At 36.6% G+C, this 26436-nt stretch overlaps 1 protein-coding gene across 5 annotated transcripts in view; it reads left to right on the top strand.

Annotated features, from left to right (window-relative positions):
• The first annotated feature begins 1545 nt into the window (after positions 1-1545).
• LOC141557463 (uncharacterized) overlaps positions 1546-26436 on the top strand; it is a 28788-nt gene continuing 3897 nt past the window's right edge. The window contains exons 1-6 of one of the 5 annotated variants that reach the window (XM_074293185.1): positions 1548-1941; positions 3089-3375; positions 4000-4088; positions 15885-15985; positions 23339-23465; positions 23825-23920. In XM_074293185.1, the coding sequence (XP_074149286.1) occupies positions 15971-15985; positions 23339-23465; positions 23825-23920 (238 nt within the window). In that variant the 5' untranslated portion in view covers positions 1548-1941; positions 3089-3375; positions 4000-4088; positions 15885-15970. The other 4 variants (XM_074293180.1, XM_074293184.1, XM_074293183.1 and 1 more) reach the window with 4 other exon arrangements.

Below are 26436 nucleotides of genomic sequence, written 5' to 3'. Positions count from 1 at the left end.
CATCAAGCATTCAGGTTTCAGAAGAGACCCTTAGGATACATGTTGGATACAAATGTCAGCTGGGTATGCTTAAATTGTAAGAAACGCCCACATATGTGATGAGAGTGCCTAATAGCTAAGAACACACCACATACTCTCATCTATGTACCTTCTTAGCTAGGTGGAATTGTCTCATTACCACAAATATTTGTTTCAGATTATGGTTGAATATGCAACACTTGAAAATAATAAAGTGAATGTCATTTGGAGAACTGCGTATCAAGTGTGATTTCTGGAAGATGTAAGGTATGAAGACATCACTTCCTTCCCAAGGGTGCCTTAATGATCCCTGTGAATGAAAGTGGTTCAAGAATCTTGCCAGTAGGGATAGGCAATCATTCCCTAGGGAAATTTCTTTCTTAAAGCCTCTCCTTCCCAAGATTCAAAGGTTGGGGTAGAAACCAGAAGTATTAGAAAGTACTGCCTGTACTAACACAGGGGATTTGTCACTAAAATGGGCTTATCTATAAAGAGCTAGGAGCTATGGGTTTGAAAAGATACAGACTCACAGACTACCTTGAACTTAAGGTAGCTTGTCTGGGTAGATCCACATGTGAGTTGCAAGACTAGGATGGATGCCTTAAGGTACTCCAAGAAGTTAAAGAGTCTTTTGAAATTTATTTTCCATGAACCTGGCATCTCTGCTGAGGGCTTGAAAATTTTACTATGTACTTCCTCATTCAGATCATTTACAAAAATATTAAATTTCCAAGTCTCTGCCTTAGATGTTGGGTTCTCCCTTTTATTTCCACTTTTCTACTCAAAAAAAGCCTCTTCGGATTCCAATTTTTTTTCTTTATTTATCCCAACTCTCTAGAAGACAAAAAATTAAAGTTATCTTCTCCTAATATTAGTGACTCGCTGCCTTTAAAAAAAAAAAAAGAGCTTAGGGCCCTAGTGGTTAAAACCTTCTTAAAAGTCTAAATTATGGTCTGTTTCTTTAGTCCTTCCATGTTCCTAAAGGCCTTCAGATTAATCAGTTTCTCCTAATTAGGAGTCTATTGGTTCCGACACATCCAGCTTTCATAGCGGGTCCAATCCTCCTTTCCAATGACGTTGGCCCCGCCCTCCTCGTGTCCCTCCTCCACGTAGAGGTCCCCCACAAAAAGCGGAGGCCCCTTCCCAGCCCAGTTTCTGCTCCGTAGCTTTTTCAATTGTGTCTGGAGCTCCGTGTTCTCTTTTGGAAGTTTCCTTGCATTGGGTTGCCATTTCTTTCTCTAGCTCACTTTTCAGACAGGACACTGAGGCAACTAGTTCCCCTTGTAAACGCGCATCTAACCCTACCTCTGCAGAGATGTTTCTGCTTGCTAAAAGCGGATGGAATCCTTCCGTCCCACCCACCGACTCCTAACGAAATGCCTTTTCTGCCACTCTTTCAGTGTTACAACCACTGCCCTCTTTTCAGCTCTAGTCCGTTACAACTCCCCGCTACAAAAACCGACCATTGCTGGATTCTACAGACCCAGAAACAGAACCGGAAGGGCGGGCTTTAGCTACAATCAAAGAAACATTTCGTGATAAACGATAGGGTGGGAACGAGAGAGGAAATTTCAATGACCACGACCTGTGATTGTCGAAAAATCGATCACTTCCTGCAGAGTTTAGTTTTTTTGGCGTCCACGTGCTCTCAGTAAAGAGCTCAGACCGTTATCCCGGGTACTAGAGGAGGAATGGACTTAGCGGTGCGAAGCCGCAAGATCTTTTACCCAGGAACCCGCCAGAAAACGGAAGCGATGCATTGTGGATGTGGTAGTCCCGACGCGCCTAGGGCACAGGCTCTGCTCCCCCCTTCCTTCTGAGACGACATGAGGATGCGCGCGCAGCTTCGACGCCATGATTGGTTCTTTGGCCTCGAACCAGTTCTTTATCTGAGGTCAGGCCAGGCCCCGGACCCAATTCCAGGTATTTAGTGACCCGGGCCCAATTCCTCGCCGCACCCTGAACCCGAACTGGGCGGGTCCGGGAGGAAACTTAGGGGCCTGGAGCGTAGCGTGCGATCTGGGCCGTTCCTTCCCTTGAGAGGGGCGGGACAAGGGGCGGGCTTAACTACTGAGAAGGCCCGGGAGTTGGGGATGGGGATGGGGATGGGGAGAGATGTGTGTGTGAGTGTGTTTGTGTGTGTTGTACCTAGAAAAACAAAAGCCCTCTTTTGTATGGGCTTCATTTGTGTAAAGGAGTTAAGATCCCCTTGGTTTCCTGTCACCAATAACTATTAATTACCTATTCTGTGTATGTCATTGGAGAGACATCGGGGATACAAAGATCCCCCATAAAATACAGACCTCTCTCCCTCCCCTGCCATATGATTTCATGAGGAATAAAAGACGTGCGTGTATCCACGGAGCTTTGACCTGAAGGGTAGTGTGATAAGTACAATGGAGAGGTCCTGGATAAATGCCAGGGTAAATTTAAGGAGAGAGAGACTTGAAGGAAAAGAAGGGCTTCGGTAGGTGGATTTGGGGGGCCGAAGTCCAATCTAATTGTAGATTTTGATTACGGTATTAAATGCTCCGGGTAGGAAAAGGTGGTCTAAGAAGAGATTGAGGGATAGTCCAGGATTGTTAGATTGTAGAACATGCCGTTCCCACGCTGGTGTTTTATGAATTACAGCTAGAAAGCTTTAATGAAGCGAGTTTGTAAAGGGCTTCTAATACCGGAATCAAGGTGGTGGTTTTTGTGCAGTGGGAGCCAGTGTATGTGTGTCAGAGAAGAATCCTCGTCACCAGTGTCGGTCTAAGAGACTGTGAGAATCAGTTCGAGGAGCTCTTGACAGTGACTCTTCAGCATCATATGCTGGACAACATCAGTGTACTAGATCTTCAGTTCTTGAAGGCCAGAGACCTTGTTTTATTCGTTTCTGTATGCCCTACAGCAGCTTGCATAAAGCTTTGATCATTGTAGGTATGCTTTGCCAGTTTGCTAAATGAACAAAATTATGATTCAACATATACCTGTTTGCATAGCTCTGACTACTTTTTCTACTTTAGGTCTTAACCCATTAGCAGAGCTGCCAGGTTCCTTTTGCTGACTCCATCTTTTCTTTGTTCAGTCCTCCAGAGATTCTATAAAGTATACAGCTGGGGGCACCAGAAGAAGGACTCTCTACTGCAGTTCACCACCAAAGTAAAGTGACCTTTCTTCTGAATTCTCATGACCTACAGACCTGGAATCCATCCCAAGTGGAGAAACTTTTGCTCAAAGTATCCAAGCATAACCTAGAAGAAAGAAAGTGTATGTCTTTGAGGGCTGTTGCCAGAACAATTCCTAACCGGGCACTGCAACATTAAGAATCCAGTGAGTAGTAGGTGATTTGAAGGATTGATCTTGAGGAGAAAGGTAAGTATTTTGAGCGTAACAAAGAAGAAGATATGAATGATCCAGGAAAAAAATTGCATCTGGAATCGATTGCCAGAGTCTTAACCATGTAGAATTTTTTTTTTCTCATGTAATTGCTTTTCCCCTTAGAAAATTGCACTGCTCTCTCTGATTTCTCAAAGGGATGTTTCTGGGAAGGAAGTGAAATATTCTACTGATTCTTAACTTAATCCCTCCCCTAAAGCAGTTCAGGAAAGAATGGGGATTTTAAGATTGCAATACCATAGGAAGTTGTGTAACAAAATGCTTTGGCTTTCATTGATAAGAAATCATAGAGTAGCTCTCAATTTAATAAAAGTTTTGAGAACTGTACCTTGAGTGGTCAGATTGTCTTCAAGAATGATCTTTAATTGGGACCATAAATAATAGATGAAACATCTAGAAGCTAATAGCTCCAAAAAGATAAGAGGACTCAGGTCAGTGGGACTTCTTTTTGATCCTGGACTTAATTTCACTTTCCTGCTTTTCACAAAGTGTTTGGGGAGTGAGGGTGTAACATCACACCATTTTCTGTGAGAATTTCTAGCCTGATAAGAGATCTACAGGACAGGAGGAGGTCTCTGATGGCTTCTTTCTCATCCCCAGCTCTGTCTTCTCCAGACTTTGTCCTTCCCCAACAAGAGAGTACTGAGCAGGGGAGGATGAACTCTGCACTTCTGACAGCAAAATCCCAGGTGAGTTGGACTTTCTCTCTCCTAAAATACCATATCTCTAGTCTCAAAGAGTGGAAATTGCTCTTTCCTTTGTCCCCAGATCTCATGAAGGCACTTGGGCCCCAATTGTTTGATCCCGGCAAATTAGAAGTGTTCCCAATTTGTCTGGTGCCATTCGTCATTGACTTTCTCTTCCTCTGCCTACCATCAAATTGTTAGAAGATTATTCAATCATACTGTATTCTTAGAACTGAACTTGAACCTGTGAACAAACCAAAAGAATTAACATAATCTTTCTTTTTAAAGGCTCATTGGAAAGATATAAACATCAAATGACATTTTTATTTTTAACATAGGTAAAAAAATTTAAGAAAAATTCATAGTTCTACAACTCAAAGCTAAAGGAAAAGTAAAATGAAAGGACTTTCTGAAAGAAGTGAGATTAGAACTAACCTTGATGAAGAAGAGTTTTGTATAGTTACAGAGAATGGCAGAGGGTATTATAAGCAGAGGATTAGAGCTGAATTATCTCAACAAACCACAGAGGAGACTGCAGTGAAAGGTACAGTATGGAAATAGTGAAAAGTAGATTGGCAGTGTATTAAAGGTCATTTTATGAAGGATCTTGAATGTCAGCTTGAGGAGTTTAGAATTGGTCTTGATACAGACAAGCAGTGCTTAAGGGAAACTTTTGACATATGTGAAGAAAAAAGAATAATTGGTTCATCAGAAAAAAATAAAAAATGGGAGTTAGAGTTGACTCCATGCTATTTACATTGGACAACTAGCAGAATGATGATCTCTGCAGTAAAATTGGACATGAGTGTTTAAAATTGGCATCACTGTACGTAAATAGTAATCTAAACATGAAGGTTTTCACACACAAAAAAAATTTAATGTGCTGTGCTGCTTCTTGGGACTCTGTGGCAATTCATTTCTAGTAGGAGGGCTGGGCCTACTAGAGGCATCAATTCCTTAAACATGAGTTTAGAATTCATTGTTACTTTCTTTTAAACTGCTCATTTATGCTTTTCTTAATAACAGCAAAATAAAAATGACAAAACAAAACAAAACCCGAAACTTGGGTAATTTCTTCCTGAAGAAGCTAAATATACAAAAAAAATCTTTTATGGCTTTTTTGTTCACAGTAAATCAAATACCCTGGTACTTACCCAATAGGATTAACTTTCAAAGGATAGCTTTCACATTTTTGTGCCATTGTTTGATAATCACATATCACACAGAGGAGCTAGTTTCTTAAGTCTTTAGGAGAAAGCAAGGTTCACAGTTCATTGTATTTTCTAAAACAGCCCAGTGAATTTCACTGTAATATAGTCTGCTTAGTAATTTATATTACATAAGTGAATACCTCATGAAAATTGTATTCAGAATTTAGAAAATGAAAATCTTTTCACTATCATTTGCAACAAATTTAAAAGAAAACCAAAGAATTAATATTCTTATAGTCATATATCTTAAACATAGAATAATAAAATTATATGAAAGTAATCTTTTTCCATAAAAAAACTATTAATTTCCTCTCCTTTCTTTTGTCCTAGTAAAATTACATATTCACAAAACTCTAGATCAGTAGTTACCATTCATATTATATTTCAAACATAAAGATGTTGCATATCTAAATTAGCTTTGGAAACACTGACTAGTAGACATTCAGCAATAAATATTAGAATAACAAGATTTTGTTACATTTAAAAATTATGCAGTAGAACTAGAATTAAATTTGCATCAGAAGATTTGAGTTAGCCTACTTACCACCTGTGTGACCTTTGCTAAGTTATTTAACCTATCTTGGAATCAGTTTTCTCATTTGTAAAATGTGAAAATTGGCCTTGATGACCACTAAGGCCTCTCCCAGTTCTAACTCTGTAATCCTATGCTCAAAAGAGGCAATTATTAAAAATTATTTCTAGCACATATACAATCAGTAAGAATTTATTAAATGCTAGGTATGAATATACAAAGACAAAAATTAAATAGACTTGCCTTCAACAATTTACTTCCCATTATGGGAGATATGTATATAAAAAAGATAAGGTTACTTTGGAGGGGGATCCCTATCAACAGCCTAGATGATAGGGTCAGGGAAGGGAAGAGGAAGCCAAGGCAGGGGTCATAATAATGGTCCCATGCATCAACTGTCATAGTTCAGTTTAATTCAGTATAAATTTATTAAGCATTTCAATATAAAGATCTTGTGCTAGATCCTAGAAATGCAAAGACGAAACCTCAAGACTATATAGTCTTGAGACTATATAGAGGAGAGAAATATATACATAGCTAAATATAGCTAAAATTTTATATGTACAAAGTAAATAAAAGTTATTTGGTGATAAGGAAAAATATAAACAAGGGAAGGGAAAATGATTTAGGAAAGGGTCTTACATATAAGGTAGTATATGAGTTTAGCCTTTAAAGGAGTTTGGGATTCCAAGAGGAGCAAGAGAAAAACTTTCTAGGAATGAGGAAATTTGGAAAGGCATAGAAGTGAAAGATAATGTAGTATTAGGGGAACAGTGAATAGACCAGTTTGACTGGAATTTAGACCTTCTGAAGGAAAATAATGTTAAATAAACCTGAAGAGATAGAATGGAGTCAGATTTTAGAAGACTTTAAAGGTCAAAGAATTTTCTAGTTTATCCTAGTAGTTAGAGAGCCACTGAAGATTCTTGAATGAAGAGTGAAATCTCCAGAACATTAGATATCTAAATTTGGTTTTGCATATATATTTGACATTTGTAAAGTGTGGTTAGTGGAGAGGAAGAAATGAAGAAAAGGAGTTGTGGAATTATATAATTTTTTGGATATGGGGAGGTAAGGGAAAGTGAAGATTATACTAAAGTTTTTAATCTAGGTGTTTGCAAGAATAGTGCTACTTTTGATAGTAATTGGGAAATTAGGAGGAAGGAAAACTAGGTTGAGATTGATACTTAGTGAAAATCCAGGTGAAAATGTCTAGGCAACTATTTGGTGATTTAGATAGTGGTTAGATATGTAGATTTTTGAATGGGTTTCATATATTCATTTAATCTAACAAGAACCTCCTTTACAAATCCCCAAAAAGTGGTCAACCCGGCTTTCTGGAAAGACCATTAATTACAGGGATCCTTTTATCCCCTCACATTCCATTCTGGAACTTTTTAATTCTTAGTAAAGTTTTTTCCCCCCCAATTTCCACCTCTTGTTCCTGATAGTGATCTCTAGAAACAAGAAAAATAAGTCTTTTATACATGACAACTCTAAATAGATGAAAGCAGTTATCATGCCTCAATAAAATCCTCTAATTTTCAAGTGAAAAAAATCCAGTTCCTTCCACTGATCCTTATTCAGACACTTCTTGCTTTATGTAAATTTGTTTTACACAAATTTGACTTTATACAAAGAAGTCTGAAAGAAATCTGCATTCTTAAAAAAAAACAAAAACACTTACTTTAGCTTTACTATATAATACTGCACTCTCTCCCTCTGATCCTGTTCCATTGTCTTGGGCTCCACAGCCTCTCATCTGTCCTACCCTCATCCCCTAAATAAAAAATCCTCCAAATAAAAGCAGAACAACTTTCAAGGAAAGCACTACTGTGGATTGGAGCTTCAAACCTGTTCCTGAAAGAAGAAACCTTTGCCCCACTACACCCACTTGTAAAAACCTGAGTGTGTATCTGCCATCCATCTGTGCTTGGGTACCACATGTATGTTCTCAGACATCATATGTCATCTGCCCTCTTCTGTCTGTGTCAATGTCCAGGTCCAGACCATATATCTGCTCCCTACATGTTCTACTTGACTTTACCCAGGTTTCCTCCTACTTTGCCTTCTCTATCCTTACTCCCATGTATCCTTACACCATGTGCCATCTGTATCTCCATTAACTCATGTCCTCCTTCCTGCCTTGATCCTTCCCCAAATCTACAAGAAAATTCACATTTCAAAAAAAGGAAATTTATGTAGAATAGTCTGAAGAATAGTCTAATAGTAAATAGAAATAGTAAAGCAAGAACTATCTGTATAACAAAATACTAAGTTTCTCCACCATGTTGTTCACTCTTCTCTAAACAGTCTTCAATCTAAAAGTGGACCTTCCTCATATGTGTTATCCAGAACTGAATAAAATATTCCAGATGTATTCTGGCCAGAGCAGAGGACTGTCTTCTGCCTAGTCTTATGTACGACACATTTCAATGCAGCATTAGATCACCTTACCTTTTTTGTTACTATGTCACACTGTTGATTCATATTGAGCTTATAGTCTGTTAAATTTCAAAGATATTTTTCAGACAGCATGCCATGCCTCTCATATCTTGTAATTTGTGAAGTTGATTTTTTTTAGCATAAGTATCAGATTCGACAATTCATCCCTGTTAAATTTTATGACATTTGATTTTGCCTAACATTTGTTTGTTAAAATATTTTTTAGATCCTTATTTTGAAGTCTATTATCTAGGCTTTGTGTCACATGCAAATTTAGCAAGCATGTTATATGACCCAGTAGATAGGATGCTGGATCTGGAGTCAAGAAAACCTGAGTTCAATTTGGAGCTCAGATAATTACTATTTGTGTTACCCTGGCCTTTGGTTACCCAAGTCACTCAACCTTATTTACCTTAGTTTCTTCATCTGTAAAATGAGCCAGAGAAGAAAATGGCAAAATCACTTCAGGATCCTTGCCAAGAAAACTCCAAAAGGGGTCATAAAAAGTCAGACAGGAATGAAAATGATTAAACAACAACATTCTTTGACTCCTGATACAAAAACAAGATTAAGGATAAATCCTTGAGATACTCTGTAGAAACTTTCCAAGTTTATCTGAACCCATTAATGAATAATGTTTCCACTCATCTATTCAAGCCCTTCTAAGTCCCTAACTATGCCATTATGTAACTTATTCCTACCTCCCTGTCTTGTCCACATAGTTAGAATTTATCAAATGTTTTATTGAAATCTAAGGAAACTGGGGGTAGCTAGGTGGTGCAGTGGATAGAGCACCAGACTTGAATTAGGAGGACCCTAGTTCAAATCTGGTCTCAGACATTTAACACTTCCTAGCTGTTGACCTTGGGCAAGTCACTTAACCCCAGCCTGGGGGGAGGGGGGGAGAGAGAAATCTAAGGAAACTAAATCTATAGTATGTCCCTTAAGCTACCAATTTAGCTTAATTGGTAATTAAGCTAAATTTATTATGATTATCCTAATAATCATAATTATTGATTATCAATCGTAATCTTATAAATCATAAAAAATGATCATAAAAGGAAATCTGGCAAGTTTGGAATGACCTATTCTTGATTAAAATATATCATACTGCCTTCTATAGTCACTAGTAGTTTCTCCTAAATTTTTATAACTATCCCTTTAATAATGGACTAGAATTTTGTCAGGAATTAAATTTAAACTCCCTGACCTGAGACTACAGATTCCATTTTTTTCCCTTTTTTGAAAAGCCAACTTTTTTGCCTATTTACTCTTTTGGCAAAGTTCACTAATTATCCCTCAATTATCCAATTTAAAATCTTGGAATGTTGTTTGTCTAGACCTAATGACCTGACCTCATCTATGGAAATTAAGTGGTCTCTTACTATTTCCCTTTTTGTGTTGGTTTCTACTGCCTTTAATTATTTTTGTATTGTCCTTTCCATTCCAAAGAGTGTTCTTGGCAGAGAAAACAGAAGCATAAAAAGGAGTTGAGTAATTCTACTTTCTGTCCATTACTGTTATGCCATCCACTCGAAGCAATGGTCTCACACCTTCCTTGAACATACTATTTTTACCCAGATAAATGAAAAACCCTTTTTATTGTCCTTTGCGTTCCTGAAGAATTTTACTTTATTCTGAATTCTGGTATTCTCAACACAGCTCTTGCGGAGCAATGCACATTTTTGTATTTTTTTTTTCAGTTTTGTGCCTTTTTTTCTATCCTTTGTACATTTCTTTTTAAAGTTTGAATTGATGGGTTCTCTTGCATTCACATGGAAAAATATCTCTCCCTCCTTATCAGAATTGTTTTTGTTTATGTCTTCAGCATATTATTATTGAAAGATTCCCATAATTATTTGTTAAATTCCACAGTAGAATTTTTATCTATGTGATCCTACCTGTCATTTCTCTGGTCACTTTAAAATTTACTTTCCTCAGTCTTAAAGTGCATTGTAGACTTTAGCCAATAATCTTCTTCTTCTCTGTCATAAATTCTAACATGAAACAAATATATTAGCTGATTTTCTTTAAGAAAATAGAAAATTGTAGCAATTATGCAGTCCTCCATCACAACTGTTATCATACCTTTCTGCTAGGTTTATAACATTTCTCAAACTCGTCATATATGATGATGAACTCATCTTTTGTTAGGTGGTCCATAGTTTACTCCAACATTAATTGCTTCTGTTTCAATCTAATTGCTTCTGCATGATGTCATGTTTCTTTTACTTCAACATAGTTTCTAGGTTAGCACAATCTGCCATCATCATAGGACCCACAAAAGTAGAGGCCCTAACTACCAGGTATTTATCAGTGGCAAATTTATACTTTCAGCTTCCCCAATCCCAGTGATTCAGAATGATTTTCCAGAATGAGCATCTTCCTGCTTTCCTAATATTCTTTCCCAATATTCTTTATTCAACTAAATCCTACTGTTCCCTGGTTTTACTCCCTTTTCTCCTCTATCCTCTTTTTGTTCTTTAGAACCCTTATTGTCATTAATAAATTTCCCTTCTCAGGCGAGGTCTGATTTGCGTGGTCCAGTGGTTCAGGCTGAGGATTGAAATAAAATTAAATTCTTGTAAACTATCTAACATTTAACAGAAAGAACAGCATGGAAAGGATATTCAGCAAAGATACAGCACTGTTTCAGGTATTTGCAGCCCATTTCATCTCCATGTGGAAAATATATCTGGTCAGAGGAGTGTGTTGATTCACACAGTAGTGAGATGTCTGTTAAATCTGAAAGACATCATTTCTGGATCAGGCAGAGGTGACTAGAAGCTGAGTCAACATCTGGAGCACTAGTCCTCTGGATCAGCCAGACCTGAAAGATGACTTCTCTGCCTTTCAGGTAGAAATTAGACCAACCTGTGTGGCAGATACCCTTGTTGATATTTTTCTGACAATACACTATTCCTTTGTGATAAGATTCTAAAGGTCTTCTAGAGCTTTCACTACTTAATTGCACTAGGGCCATTACTGCATAGCACTGAGTTATAAGAGGCTTGGTATAGACATCATTGGAGATAAATGTAGGCAAAATATAAACAAAGACATAAAATATGAACAATACAATACCTCCCCTCCCCTTCATCAGGAGTGACTAAATATGGAGAAAAAACAATTTTCTGAGGCTATATCTACCCCTTTCAGAAGGATCTTCATGGTGTGATCCATATGATGAATGATTACAATTCAGAGTGAGCAAGAATATCACTAGGAACATCAGGATCACAGCACAGATGATGACACTCCCAGCACAATCATTGATCTTCATCATGGTACAGGACCATGTAGGGAAGTAACTAAGAAGTCATTAACCTCTGGCTTGCAGCCTGTCCTGATATTAGAGTCAGCACCAAGACTTTACTTGTAACACTATGAATTCATTGTTCTCAAGTCAATTAAATAGAACCTCCATGTTCTTGGCCTAATTGTTCATTTCAACAGAGGGTATTTGATGACTGATGAGTACTGAACATACCCTACAATTAACTCATATATGGAAGACATTGGCAGAATTTTTCCAAAACTTTTAATTAACCAGACCTGTTTCCTCCAGGCTTCACACCCAGTCACTCTCCAGAAATTGGGACAGCTCAATGCCTTATCTGTGCTGTTCCTAAAGACTTTGTTATATGCTAGCCATGTAGGAGAGGGGTGACATTGAAATTTTACCACTCTAAAGACCTTTTCTAAAGGGCTTCCTTTCTATCCTGGGAGCTGATCAAGAACTCTTGATCACCTTCATACAGGGATTCAGAGTCATGAGTTAATCAATTAATTTTCTTTTCTTCCAGGTTCATTATAAATATTCCACATTCATTTTGGACATAATTCTGGTTCACAATGAACCTTCCTTATTTAATCCCTCAATAAGGAAGGTTCATTGTGAACCAGAATTATGTCCAAAAGCAGCCCATTTTTATCAGGTAAGTCTTTTTAGAAGCCAAATCTAAGAAATCTCTAAAGGAAGCCATCTCCCTTCCTAAGATAGTGCCAATTTGTTATGGATTTGATTTCAGTAATTAGGGCCATGATGATTAAGCCATTTAAACAAGCATTGATGTCTTATCCTTAGAAAGATCATATAATCCCACACTCGCCTACAATTTGCTCCCATGTTCATATAATGGACTTATCTTCTCAGCCTGTGCCATTCTTTTGTTTGATGTTCTTGGCCTGATTGTTCATTTCAACAGAGAGCATTTGATGACTGATGAGTATTGAATATACCCTACAATTAACTCATATATGGAAGACATTGGCAGAATTTTTCCAAAACTTTTAATTAACCTGATCTGTTTTCTCCAGGCTTCACACCCGCTGTCACTCTCCAGAAATCAATGCCTTATCTGATCTGTGCTGTTCCTAAAGACTTTATTAAATACTAGCCATACATTGCTTTATCTCAGCTTACTGGGAAAACTTGAAAAGACCTCTGCCTCTCAAAGTATCATATGTTACTGGACTGATCAGTGGCTGCTGATTTGTGCATGCCTCCTTATGCAGTGCATACATCTTTTGGTGAATAAGGAATAACTGAGATCTATAGGAGTCAGGCTCACTAGGCAGGGTGGGCTAATAGAAGAGAGAGGATGTAAAGGCTAAGACTAGAGAAGCCTCAGCTTCTAGTAGAGTGAACATTATAACACTATCAACTCCTGGTGTTTGTGATTCTTCCTGCTCTGCTGGTCTGCACTGCTGCTGTTAATGCTGGAACCTTTGAAACGGCTCCTGTTGCTCAAGCCTCTCTGCCTTCAGTGCCTGTGATGCTGCTTATCCTGGTAAAATCTGTGCTACTAGTGGTACCCATTGCCAAAATTTGTAGTTTTAGTGTCAGTAGCTTGTTCTGGACTGTATCCAGGCTCCTCTTACCTCTTCCTCCCACATTTTTCCAAAACTTGACTAAGCATATTAGACCTTGGATTTCCTTTTTGGGCCATCCAGTCTATGGATTCTTTCACCATAGACTTGTCTGGCCAATATTATGTCATGGATGTAGTAGTGGATATCATTGTCCTTAGGAAGTGGTGCCTCTTTCTGATCCCTCTAACACATTAACATTCAGAAGAAGAGTTCAGGTAGGAGTTGTGGGGAACAATTATGAAGGTAGATTGGAGTTCTTCCTAGGTAAGTTCTTATATATAGATTCTTATATAGTAAACATATTTCTATAGTAAATATACTAAGTTAAAAAAAAACCTGTTCTTGACTGGGCAGCCACAAAAATAGAAAATTTGACTACCTCATTCTATTCCTGTGGGATTTGGCTACAATTTCTGAAAAAGTCAGAAATGACCTCAGTGATTATTGTGACAGTTTGTTCAGCTCCCTGTATTCCCCTGTAAATCATCAGATATCATTCCATCTCCTTGCTGGTCACATGGGTTTATTGTAAGGGCAGCTGGCTTAGTGAAATATTCTTTCATTCTTTCATTCGTATAACTTGAGGAAATTGCTTTTACCTCTTCTAGAATCTGGGATTATTTGGGATTAATTACACAAGATGACTGGAAATTCCAGAAGCTTTCCATCTGACCTACCCAAAATATCTGCCACAGAATTTGCTACTATAAGCACTTATAGAGTTACTACTGACTTCCAAGAATTCTTGGTACCTCCTTCCTCAGTGCTCTATCCCCCAAATCACTTAACTGCTAAATCCAGTGATTTTTTTTCTCAGTAAACATTTTTTTTTAACTTTCTGGAATACCATTGTCTCCTAGTCTGCCTGTGTAACTCCTTTTTAGTCTCCTTTGCTAGATCATTAATCATTTCCTGCCTCCTCAGTGTAATGTTTTTTAAGACTCTGCCCTGGACTTTTTCCTCTATATATGTACTCTCTTAGAAATCTTTCTTGCTCCCATGGGTACTATCTTGTAAGGAGATGATTTCCAAATCTATATAACTAATCTTAATATCTCTCAAACTCTTTCCTGAATTTTCTTCTACCAACAATTGTCTAACTTTTCCTAGCTATTTCTATAGGAATTTCAAATTCAGTATGTCTAAAATAAAACTCATTATCTTGCCCCTTGAATCCACCACTCCTCCAAACTTCTATTTCTTTTGAGGGAACTCCTGTTTCCATGTAACCCTACTGTCAACTGTGTAGCCTGCCATGTTTTACTCCTTTATCTACCATATCTAGTCAATTCCCAAGTCTTATTGATTCTCTATAAAATCCCTTGCATTTTTCTCTCCATTTATATAGGCAGCATTCAAATTCAAGTCTATATAACCTCTTTCATGGGCATTTGAAGTGAGCTGATGGCCTCCTAATTAACTTCCATCCTTTCAGTCTCTCCCCTCTCTGAATCATCCTCTATACAGCTGCTAACTAACCTTCCTAAAGCATAATTCTGACCATATCATTCTCCTGTTCAAAATCATCTGAAAACTCCCTTTCCTCTCTAAGATTTGATAGGAGCTTCTCAGTCTACCCTTTCACAATCTGCATCCAAACTGCCTTAGCAAAGTTATTTCAATTTCAGGTACTCTGGGTTTTAACCAATCTGCTCCACTCTATTCCCTAAGCTCAACATTGCATAGCCTAATTCATTAAAAGCTGCTACCACCGTAGCTATTCCTAAAATTATTTTTTTCCTTCCTTTTCTCCATCTCTTATTTTTCTACAGGACTGAGCTCAGCTGACAGCTTCTCTATGGGGTCTTCTCTAAATTCCAGTTGTTTCTAGTGCTTTCTGTCTCTTTAGATTATCTTTTATTTTTCTTTTCTTCATAGATACCATATATTCCCATAAAAGAATATAGACTGGAGGGCAGGTAATGTTTTTATCTTCATGTTCCCAGTGCCTGGCATTTGGAACGTAATTGAATTGAATTAACCATTGTGGTATAATGGTCCCTAGGGAAGCTCTGCCAGAATTTTGGGGAGTACAAGTAGGGCAGATACAAGATGCAGAGGCACATATTCTCTCTCCTTTATCCTAGTCATATATCAGGGTTATATCAGGACAAGGACAAAAAAACTGGTGGGCTCAACTTTGACCATAATGAAAGTCAAATTTTATGTTTGCTCTGTCATGAAAATGCCTGCTGCTTTACAGCCTTCCCCAAGTGTTAGAAATTTTATTTCAATTATGAAAGAAACACAGCTCTCAAGAAAAGTATGCCCAACATATCTTCATTACTCATATCCTCTCTGGATTATATTCTTTGTCTTGGTTTCAAAGCAGATCTCATAGGCTCTACACTGAAACCCTCACAAGGGTGTTATTCTACCAGTGCATGTCAACTCTGAAAAACAATGTAAAAATGGCTGAAAAATCTCTTGGATGTTAGTGTTGTCCATGTATGTTACTTTTTAAACTCCACTGCCTTGTGCTCAGTACTTTCCCATCTCTGGTACATAGCCCCCACTGAACTTCTCTATCTCAAGCTTCTTGTTAATTTATTCCCTGCCCTAACAACCTCTTCCCTATTCATAGAAAAATGAGGTTATGACCTTTCTGGGTTCTCTTAGTGGAAGTGCTTGACTATCAAAACATGTAAATCCTCAATCTACTGCCATGTCTGGTCCTTGAGACTGTAACCTCTCCACACTGTCAGATAATACCAGTATCCTCTCTGTCATTTTTAGTCTAGGATCTCCCTTAACTCAGATTCTTCCTGTGACCCAACATGACTGGAGGCTGGTCGCTCCTGCTCTTGTGGCAATTCTAGAGGATGTGCAGGTTTAAGGTAAGAGATGTGGAACTGACATTTCCAAAATTACAGTAACTCTTTCTCCTATGTTACTTAATTCAGTCATCCACAGTCATAAATAACTTTGATTCTCACCAAGGACCCAGCAAGGCTTTTATATTGATAAATAAATATAATCTAACCAGACCTAATTTGGTTTTCTAGCAAAGGAGCCCCAACTGTGTGTTAGTTTCCAACCACTGAGATCTGCTATCATGATTAGACCAAGTTTTGTGATGTTTCAAATAGTCTTACTTCTAGGTACTGATATAAAAATTATCCAAAGGATTCATTACATCAGGTAGGACAATGAACTTCTACAGCTTGAATTTTATGTTCCAAGATTTATTGTGCAGTCAGAGTGCTGGAGGCAGTGTCCTCTTCTTTATCACAGTAGTGGCAAGAACTCTGAACCAGAGTTTCTTTCTAATCAGTCTTTTTTATCATAGAGACAATTAAAAGTCCTATTCCTGTGCTACAAAAACAATCAAGTACTATTCCTTTGTCTTAACTAAACTCTATTTCTGTTTCTGCATATTTTCTGTGTATGTGTGTGTGTATGTGTGTTCCTCTACCCTTCATTAGAATATAAAATTCTTAAGGTTTAAGTCTGTTTTGTTTTTGTCTTCTTATCCCCAGTGTACTCTGTACTAGAAGAACATAGTAGTAATTCATGAATGTTTGTTATATAAATTAATGTTTAAGCACTGCCTATAATACTGAAGCAAATTATTTCATTCCCCACATTTAGAACATGAATGATTTTTATTTTATCTCACACATTTGTTGCCCAAGTTACTAACTCTTTACACCTTTTGCATGTATTGGGCTTTAAACGAATAGTGACCTCTTCTAAGTCTGGGTCAAGTCCCTGATGTTCATCTCCAGTGTTCAGGCTCAGCCAAGTTCCAGTTCTTTGTTTGCTGAGATGATTAGAGTTCTCCAAAAGTGAGATTAACTTCCTTGAAAGGCAATGTTTTTCCTCTCCCTTGAATTCCTCAAGTAAAGCTAGATGAAGGCTTGTCAGCAATGTAGAAGAGATTCTTATTTAGGTACAGATTGGACTAAATGGCCTCACATTATTCTGTAGACAATCTATCCTTCATGCAGTTGTAAAAATAATCTTACTAATCTTAGAACTGACTGTTATTTTTCTTCTCTGACTAGGTATTTTATGATCTCATTCTTTACTCATCCAACTCTTAGTATACCTGGAGATCATTTAGTATACCTTGAATATCCATCCCACTTAATCTCTACTTGTTGAAATCCTTCTCTTCAAGTTGTATCTCATATGCCATTTCTTCTGTAAAACCTTCCTTGATATTCACAGAATAAAATGATCTTTCCCAAAGTTTTTTATAGACATCATTGTCTGATTCTTTTTGAATGCCCCATCATGTTATGTCTTATAGGATGATAGATCCAGAGCTGGAAGAGACCTCAGAAGACATAAAATCTAACTCCCTCATTTCACACAGGAGGAAACTGAGGTCCAGGGAGGCTAAATGACTTCTCACCTTCTACTTATTTTGTCTATCTGTTACAGCACCACCCTTATTAGCTTGTAAGCTCCTCATTTTTCATCTTTATAATCTCAGCATCTAGCAAAATTCTTGTACACAAGAGATGATTAACACATATTGTTTGAGTTGAATTAGCTATGATTTTGATATAGAGCCCTGATAATCTGGTCTAGTTGTATGATAAATTCTGGGTTCCAAATAAGAAAAGGCAGGACCTGAAAAATCAGGAAAGAGTGGAGACTGGGTTACTGATGTGGATAAACCTACAACCTCATTTTTGATATGTGCAGTTGTACTGCATACATTTGGGTTTATGTTTTCTATGTGGTAGTTTTGCCTTCATTTTTATTTTTAAAATTAAAAACCTAGATTGGAGTAAAGTTATCACTCCTATGATTCTACCATAGCAGCATGAATGAATGAAAAAACATCCAATGTTCTAGGCACTATCCTAAATGCTAAGTATACCAAAACAAGGAAGCTATGTTCTAGTTAGGAACTATATCATAAAAGGGAAGTAAATGTGAAAAGGGAGATGAGAGAACAGTGACATGGTTAGAGGCATGGCTTGGGAGTGGTTGGGAAGTATGTAATGGGCTAGGAACTGCACTAGATAATATGAAAGTTAGTTAAACAGAGCTTAAAGTCCAGGAGGTGAGAATCTGAGATCTGAGTGGGGAGAAGCCCAGAGTAAACCCAATTTACTAATCTGAGAATAAGAGATGTAAGGTACCAAGACTTATAGTAGATTCCAAAATAAAATAGAGCTGGTTCACATTGTGCAGCTAAAAGCAAAGAGATCAAAGAAAAGAAGATGCAGGAGCCAAAAACTACTTTTTTTAGGCAAAACTCTGAGCATGATTTCGTTTTCTACCAAAATTATGTATTTATATATATATACATATATGTATATATGTATATATTTTTATATATAATATCTTCTATATGTGTACATTTGTTTCCCTCAGTAAAATTAAAGCTCCTTGAGGACAGGGACTGTTTACTTTTTGTCTTTGTATCCCAATGCTTGACACATTGTAGCACTTAATTGTTTGTTGATTGATTAATACAAAGAAGATAAAGGAATTGGAGCAAATTTTAGCACATCCTAAGCCTCCAAGGGAACAAGGAAGACTGTTGAAAGAGTGTTAAACAGGAAAGAACAGAAATAAGGCATGGATGACTTTTCCTATGTAGACCTACTGCTTAGGTTTCTCAAGAAATAGTAGATCAAGAACTGCCTTGTATTCTAAGCATGAGGGCTCTATGTAGTTATTGATCATTTCCCACTTCTATCTTCAGCCTGCCAGAAATGTGATCGTTCCCTTCTTCTCAGAAGGAAGAAGAATAGGTCTTAGAGTACACATATTGCCAATATAGCAGGGAAAGACATTCAAGAGTACAAACACAAGACAGCCCAGGTACCAATTCCAACAGTGCTTAGCTTTTGACTAACAGCTAAATGATGTAACCACTAACTGAGCCATGATAACTTTTAAGGTATTCAAGGAAACCAAATAAGGGGAAGAGAAATGGTTTACCTTGATTCAACATAGTCAATATATGGTGGTGAAAGATCCTATGATAAGAGTCACTAAAGAGAATAAGACTGGTTGGGGCAAATGGAGGTAGAAAAGTGGTATGTCTTCAGTGTTTTATCCCAGGCTCTTCCCTTGTGCTGGCCTTCAAGAGTCAAAAAACTATAACCTACCAGCCAAATCTGGACCACTTATTTTTGTTATAGCCTGTGAGCCAATAATACATATATTTCAAAATAAAAATTTTATTATTAAAAAGTAAAAATATTGGGGCAGCTAGGTGGTGCAGTAGATAGAACACCAGCCCTGAAGTCAGGAGACCTGAATCTGGTCTCAGACACTTAACACTTCCTAGCTGTGTGACCCTGGGCAAGTCACTTAACCCCAATTGCCTCAGCAAAAAAAAATTAAATAAATAAAAATAAATAATAAAAAAAATATTTTTAGATAAATTAAAATTCCCTTTTAGCTCACAGGCCATACAAAAATAGTCAACAGCCAGATTTGGCCCATGAGCCATAATTTGCCAGGTCCTATTGTAGTGTATAGTTTGTACTACTCCAGAGTCTACACACAGCATGCACCAGAACTGAGAACATTCACCTTAGTTCTGTACAACTACTTGAATTTTATTAGTTGAGCCTATTCCCAATTTCCTCTGCTTGATAGATATTATATGTGACATGGTAATGTACTGAGAAATTCAGAAAATGTAGATAAACCAGAAGTCATTTTACAGAGTAGATTCAGTGAGAGAAAGTTTACAGATATGGAAGGAAATTATAGATTTCAAGATCCTGGAAGTAAAGAAATGAGATAATTTTCTCTTTTCTTTTTTTTTTTTTTTAATTGAGAAGATACACCCAAAAAAACACAGTCTAGCCATAAAGTACATTTCTGAAACAGGAAAACTTAACAATAGTACATATAATTTTATGCCACTATGATTAAAACAAACACTGTTACCTTACTTACTAAAGTTTTTACTATCTAACGTTGTCTTTATTTACTTAGTTGTAGTCATTGCAGATTCTTTTCTGCAATCTTACACATATACATACACTCACAGACATACACTCTTATAGCTTCTTATGTCTCTTTTGAGCTTTTCATTTATAGTTCCTAATAACATAATAATATTCAATTATATTCCTATATCTTGGTTTGTTTAGCCATGCCCCAGTTATTAGGCATATTGTTTTCAACCTTTTGCTATTTCAAATATTGCTTTTATAAGTAATTGGGTTTTTTTTAAATAGGTATGCATTCTTCTGCTGCCCATAAATTCCGTAGGGTTTTAAACCCTAAGGTGGGTTCATTAAGTCAAAAAGAATGAAATTCTGTAAATTAACTTACTCATTTTAGAATTTTTTTTCCAAAATGGTGAGACCAGTTTACAGCTGTATAGGTACTTCTGAGGAATAAGGTTTAAGGTATAACCAAATTTGGGTAACCAAAATTAAGTTGAGTGATGGAATTAAATGTTTTAAATCATAGGAAGGTCATCAATAAAGCTATTGAGGTCATTAGTAACTATGATAGCAAAGAATGGAGTAGAGAGGAAGATTGAGTCAGGCATTGAAGAAGGCTAGAAACTAGTTAAAATGTTAGTAAATAATTTGAAATGGTTGAGAAAGAAAGTGGCAAAGAGATGTCTTGAACTTCCAAAGAGAAGTAGTGATCTAGAAGCAAAAAAAGTGACTTTGAACAGAGTGTTTTTAGAGTAGGGCGGGAGAAATTGGAGAGAATTACAAATGATACTTTGTCCTGAGGAGAAAAACCTGAGTTAAAACCTTGATGGATAAAATTGGTGTAGCCAAAAATAGCAGAGTAGAATCTGCTTAATATTCTATGAGAACCCAATAAGCATAGAGGACTTCTGTAAACATTTGTCACTTAGCCCTGTCCTGGGCATGATATGGTTGTCTTCCTCCTTTAGAAGGAGAGAGAATGAATCACAATAAATATGTGTTTCAGGCAGACTGACTTGGTCTTCCCTAGTCACCTGCATCAAGAAGTACATTGTTTTGTTATATTCTGCCTAGAGTTAAGGATGTATCTTGAAGTTGTGTAGAATTCAACATTGCAGCAATTTCTGCAAGTCCTGATATTCTCTTTCTACCTATCAGCTTACAGATAATATATTAACATAAATAAGAATGGTACCGTTACCTTCTTCTTTAATCATCTCCTAAATTCATTTATTTATTTTTTGCTGAAGCAGTTGGGGTTAAGTGACTTGTCCAGAGTCACACAGCTAGGAAGTGTTAAGTGTCTTAAGCCAGATTTGAATTCATATCCTCCTGACTTCAGGGTTGGTGCCCTATGCACTGTGCCACCTAGCTGCCCCCATCTCCTAAATTTAACTATAAATCATGGCTTTTGGTTTTATATTATTTGCATTGGTATTCTGTGCCATATCATTCCAAAAAAAATGTAGGTTTTCTATAGAGTGGATGGTAAATTCAAGCACTTTCTTGTGGCACACTAGAAATAACCACCACAAACTCAGTGTGATCATCACCAATTTGACTAAAATAGTAGTAAATCCATTTGAAGTCTTGTCCTTTATGATACTAGAGTCAGGAGTCTTCGAAAAGTTTCAGGATCCTCACAAAGGCTTTTTGGTCTTCTACCACTGATATAGATCCACCCCTATGACAGCAGTAGACATATTTTATGATAAATGTTGTCTGTATCATAGAGTTGTAATCTTACTTATCTAATATGGTTGCTATGAATGAAGCCAGGAGGCATGCCAGCATGTCAGTTTTTAAATGCTAGAATATCCTCGTTGCATTTGTCAAACCAAATGGCATTACATGGCATGCAAAATGCCCTTAATTCATATAGGTGTATGTGTGTATGTAAACATACATTCATATATACATATACAGACATGTGTGTACATGTGTGTGTGTGTGTGTGTGTGACTGACTTCTACTTGTGTGGAGCTCTAATCCAGTTAAAATATATACCTATCTTCCCCACAGAAGTCTAACTTTGTATAGACTTTGACTCTGGACCTTTTCCAAAAATGTCCAAAAATCACTGGCAGTGAATAACAACTGTAGGTAGTAATTCTCAATAAGTAAAAGGACACAATTGTCCTTCTTGAACATAAAGAAAATAGGATCTCAGATAGTATGTTATATGTGTGTGTGTATTATATATAATGTTTCAGATAAAGTACTTCCATGAATAAGAACATTTATTTCTACCCCACCATTTCTGTTTATTTAATGTTTAGATGGCAAAAGATTGATGGGACAATTTTACTTGTGACTATTTGTTGAGCTCTACCCCAAAAATTCTTTGAGCAAGACAACTGCTACTAATGTAGATTCTTTGAAGATCTTGAAAACTCAATCACAAAAGATACATAGTCTTATGGTACAAGGCAGAATTTTGTGCTACTTTAGCCACTGCAGTCTGAAAATACATACTTGCCTCATTTCATGGGTATTATTTGCAATATCATATTGCCTAAGTGGTTTTCTTAGCTGACTATAAAGGAAAGCAAAGAAATGGCATATGACAAATGATTGTCCAAACTGGAGGTGTTTAGCCAGGAGGAAAAAAAAAGATTTAGAAAAGACATAACAGCTACCTTCAAATAGTTAGAAGGACTATCACATAAATTGTGATTATGATTGATTCTTTTTGTTTCAGATGGAAGAACTAGGAATAGTAGATAGGAATTATAAGGAGATAGGTTGCAGCTCAATAAAAGCAAGAATACCTAAACATTTGGGTACAAAAATGGATTAGGCACCTTTATGATGGAGTTAAGTCATTTAAGGTGTTCTGAGATTAAATGATTGGTAGATTAAATGGTCAGTATATCAGAGAGATTATACAGCATAAGTAGGCATCCACTGGATGGGAGATTTCAGATTTCAAGGTTCTATAACTCTAGGGAGATCTTCACTTACTTCCCTAACCTAGGTGGATCCCCTTTTACTTTGAATCACATGTACTTTTTTCTGTATTTTCATAACTTAACACTTTGCCATACTCCAAATTGTGGCAAATTGGATCTGGTGAAAGCGCGTTCTTATCAAGAGCATTGACCAAGTATTTTAACTCCTTTGAACCTCTTATTTAGTCAGAATTGGTGCTGTCCATATAGTATGAAATGGATAAATAATTTACTTAGATTATAGCTATCTCGGAAAATTATCAGAATCTCCAGTCCTATTCACTTTTTCTGACACTAGCAACTCTCTCCAAGGCCATGTCAATAAATGGTACCAGGTTGAGCAGAAGTGTGTTTGGCATTTCAGGAATCATTGTCCTTCAAGGATGTGGCTGTGGATTTCACCCAGGAAGAATGGGGGCAACTGGACCATAATCAGAGATACCTGTATAAAGATGTAATGCTGGAGAACTATAGAAACCTGGTCTCAGTTGGTAAGTGTGGTATTTCTGTGTGACTCAGGGTTATTTTGTTTCCTCAGTGATTAGATGGTATAAAGCTTCCCCTAAAACATTTATCTGTTTAGGGACTTGGACCTGAATGATTAGAAATTCTCAATTCACTTTGGACACAAAAACAAGTTGTTATTCTTCCCTCTTTCATTCAAAAACTCCAAGAAGCAAGGAGATAAAAGCTAATGCAGGAATGATTTTTACCCCAGTCCAAATATCTAAGTTCCTTGTGTTTTTTTTTTTGTTTGTTTGTTTGTTTGTTTGTTTTGTTTTTTGTTGTTGTTGTTTTTTTTGTTTGGTTGGTTTTTTTGTTTTTTTGTTTTTTGTTTTTTTTTGAGCAGGACATCAAGTTTATAAGCCAAATTTGATATCTCAATTGGAACAAGGAAAAGAGCCCTGGATTATAGATAGAGAAATTCCAAGAGGTGTTTTCCCAGGTAAGTTAGAAAGATCCAAGCAGAAGAATCACTATAAGTAACAAAAGGGATTATAGTCTAATTTTAAAATTTTCTTTGAATCCACCTAGGTATGTGTATAAGAATGAGGTTATTTGGCATAATGCTTCAAATACCTTAAGCTTATTTGATTCTTTAATATGTTGAGGTAATCTTAGAGTTGAAAGAGATCTTAAAAGATGAGTTCAAACTCTGGGAATACAAAAAAGAGAAAATTATACAATCTTTACCTTCAAGGCATTTATATTCTGTTGAGAAAGGCAGTATATTTGAGTACAGTTATACAAAATAAACACAAAATTAATTCACAGTAATTATGGAGAAGAGAGTTAGCACTTGGGAAAACCAGAAGTGATCAAATTAGGGGCATGATAAGTAGATAATGAGTTCAGTTTTTGGAATGTTCTGTTTGAGGTTCTGATGAGATATACAGATGGAAGTGTCCTTTGGGCATTGGAAATATGGCTCTTGAGTTCAAAAGGGAAATCAGAACTAGAGATAGAGACATGAATGTATAAAGAGGAGTTAAAGTGATAGTAATAGATTAGACTGCCAAGGGAAAGATTATAGGAAGAGAAGAGGGCCAAAGAGTGGAATGTGTACACCAACAAAATAAGAGAAATGATTACCAATATAAAAGAAAAACCAGGATTATGTGGTGCCTCTGAATCTGAGAAAGAAAAAAGAAAACGGACATCACTAATATCAAAAGCTGGAAGCATTCTGGGTAAAATTTAGAGCTTTAATATTTGGAGCTTTGTGCCTCCATGAGGTTACTTTTTAAAAGTATTCAGAGGTTTCTTGATTAATCAGGACTGCAGATGTCTGTGTTCTAGTATTTTGGGTTCCAGGAAGACAAGGAGCAAAATGCTTCAGAAAAGATGTTCAAAACTACCAGCTTTCCCAAGATCACATGAAGATAGTGGTGCATAAGATACTAACGTATATTTTGGAATAACAGTTCATATATGATCATTTATAAAAGGGATTGCCACATATCAGGCAAGAAATGCTCCAGTTAAAAAGGCTTCACAAGTTTCCATGGGACAAAGCCAGTGGCATAGGTGCAACACTTTCCTCAAAAAAAAATGTGTTTTAATTATCCATATGTTCATAATTAATAAGCATATTTAAGTACCTCCAGTGTTCCAAACTCCGTACTAAAGAGCTGGCGACACACACACACACACACAAAAAAAAAAAAAAAAAAAAAAAAAAAAAGGAAAAAAACAGTATTTGTCCTCAAAGACCTCACAGTCTAAATGGGGGAGAAAGCATACAAACAACTATGTAATGATATGATATATACAGGATAATCTGGAGATAATCTCAAAAGATGGCACTTAAGGGGGAATAGGGAAAAATTTCTTTTTGAGACCTGAAGGAAGCCAAGGAATCCAGGAGGCATAGAAAGGAAAGAGAGTACCAGGCATGTAGGACATTCAATGAAAATGCGCATAGTTGAAATATAGATTGTCACCAGATCACAAAATGTATGGAAAGGAGTAAGATATAAAAAAAGCTGGAAAGAGAGGAAATGTCCAGGTTGTAAAAACCAAACTAGTATATCAAGTTTGGACAATTAGATCATTAGAAAGAGCAATTTCAATTGTATGGTGTGGTCAGAAGCCAGGCTTCAGAGTTAAGAGTGAGTAGAAGTGAGTTGATTTAAGAACATATAAAAGACTTATCTTGCTGCAGTAAGAGGTGAGGACCCAGATTAATTTATAAAACACAAGTTTGTATTGGACCCAGTCAAGAACAATTTCTTATTTTTCTCTAGTTTTATTTAATAGCATATGAATAGGAACAAAGGCAAGGATAATGGGAGTAATCCAAGTCTGGGATTTGGCAGAAAAAGATTGATATGAGGATAAAGGACTCAAGAAAGACATTAGAGCAGTGTACAGTTGAACTAGTTTACCAAAGGATCAAGATGAGGAAGGGAAAAGAATGTAACCGTGCAGAGGTTTACCAGATGATGAATTGAAAAGAGCATGAGGGATAGAGAGATTAGAAGTTAGAGTGAAGATGAAAGATTAGGGATCATGAGACAGAGGGAAAGATGTAATGATAAAAGATTATGATCAGGTAAAAGAATTTTAGAGTACATAAAAGTAGAATACTTTGGGGTATTAGCAAGCTCAAAGGTATGATCATCTCTGTGTAATTGAGTTGAGCTAAAGATTATCATGAAAACTTAATAAATTTAAGAACTGGGAAGTTATAGTGCCTGAGGAAATATTAATATATATTGAAGTTCCCTAATATCAGGATAGGAATTATAGATGACAGTTAGTGAGCCAGCCATTGAAGTCATTGAAAAAATAAGGAGAATTCTTAGACATTGGTAGATAATAGTTTCTAGAATCTTCATTGGATAATAAATAGATTGAATGAACCTCAGAGGAAGAAAAGTTATCCCCTTACGACTATATCTTTCTCTCTTTTTCCATCCTTTTCCCAAACTCCAAGACCATATTTGAAAATATCAGAGT

This window comes from Sminthopsis crassicaudata, chromosome 2, assembly GCF_048593235.1.
Source record: "Sminthopsis crassicaudata isolate SCR6 chromosome 2, ASM4859323v1, whole genome shotgun sequence".
Classification (NCBI taxonomy): domain Eukaryota; kingdom Metazoa; phylum Chordata; class Mammalia; order Dasyuromorphia; family Dasyuridae; genus Sminthopsis; species Sminthopsis crassicaudata.
This window is presented reverse-complemented; position numbering and strand designations above follow the sequence as displayed.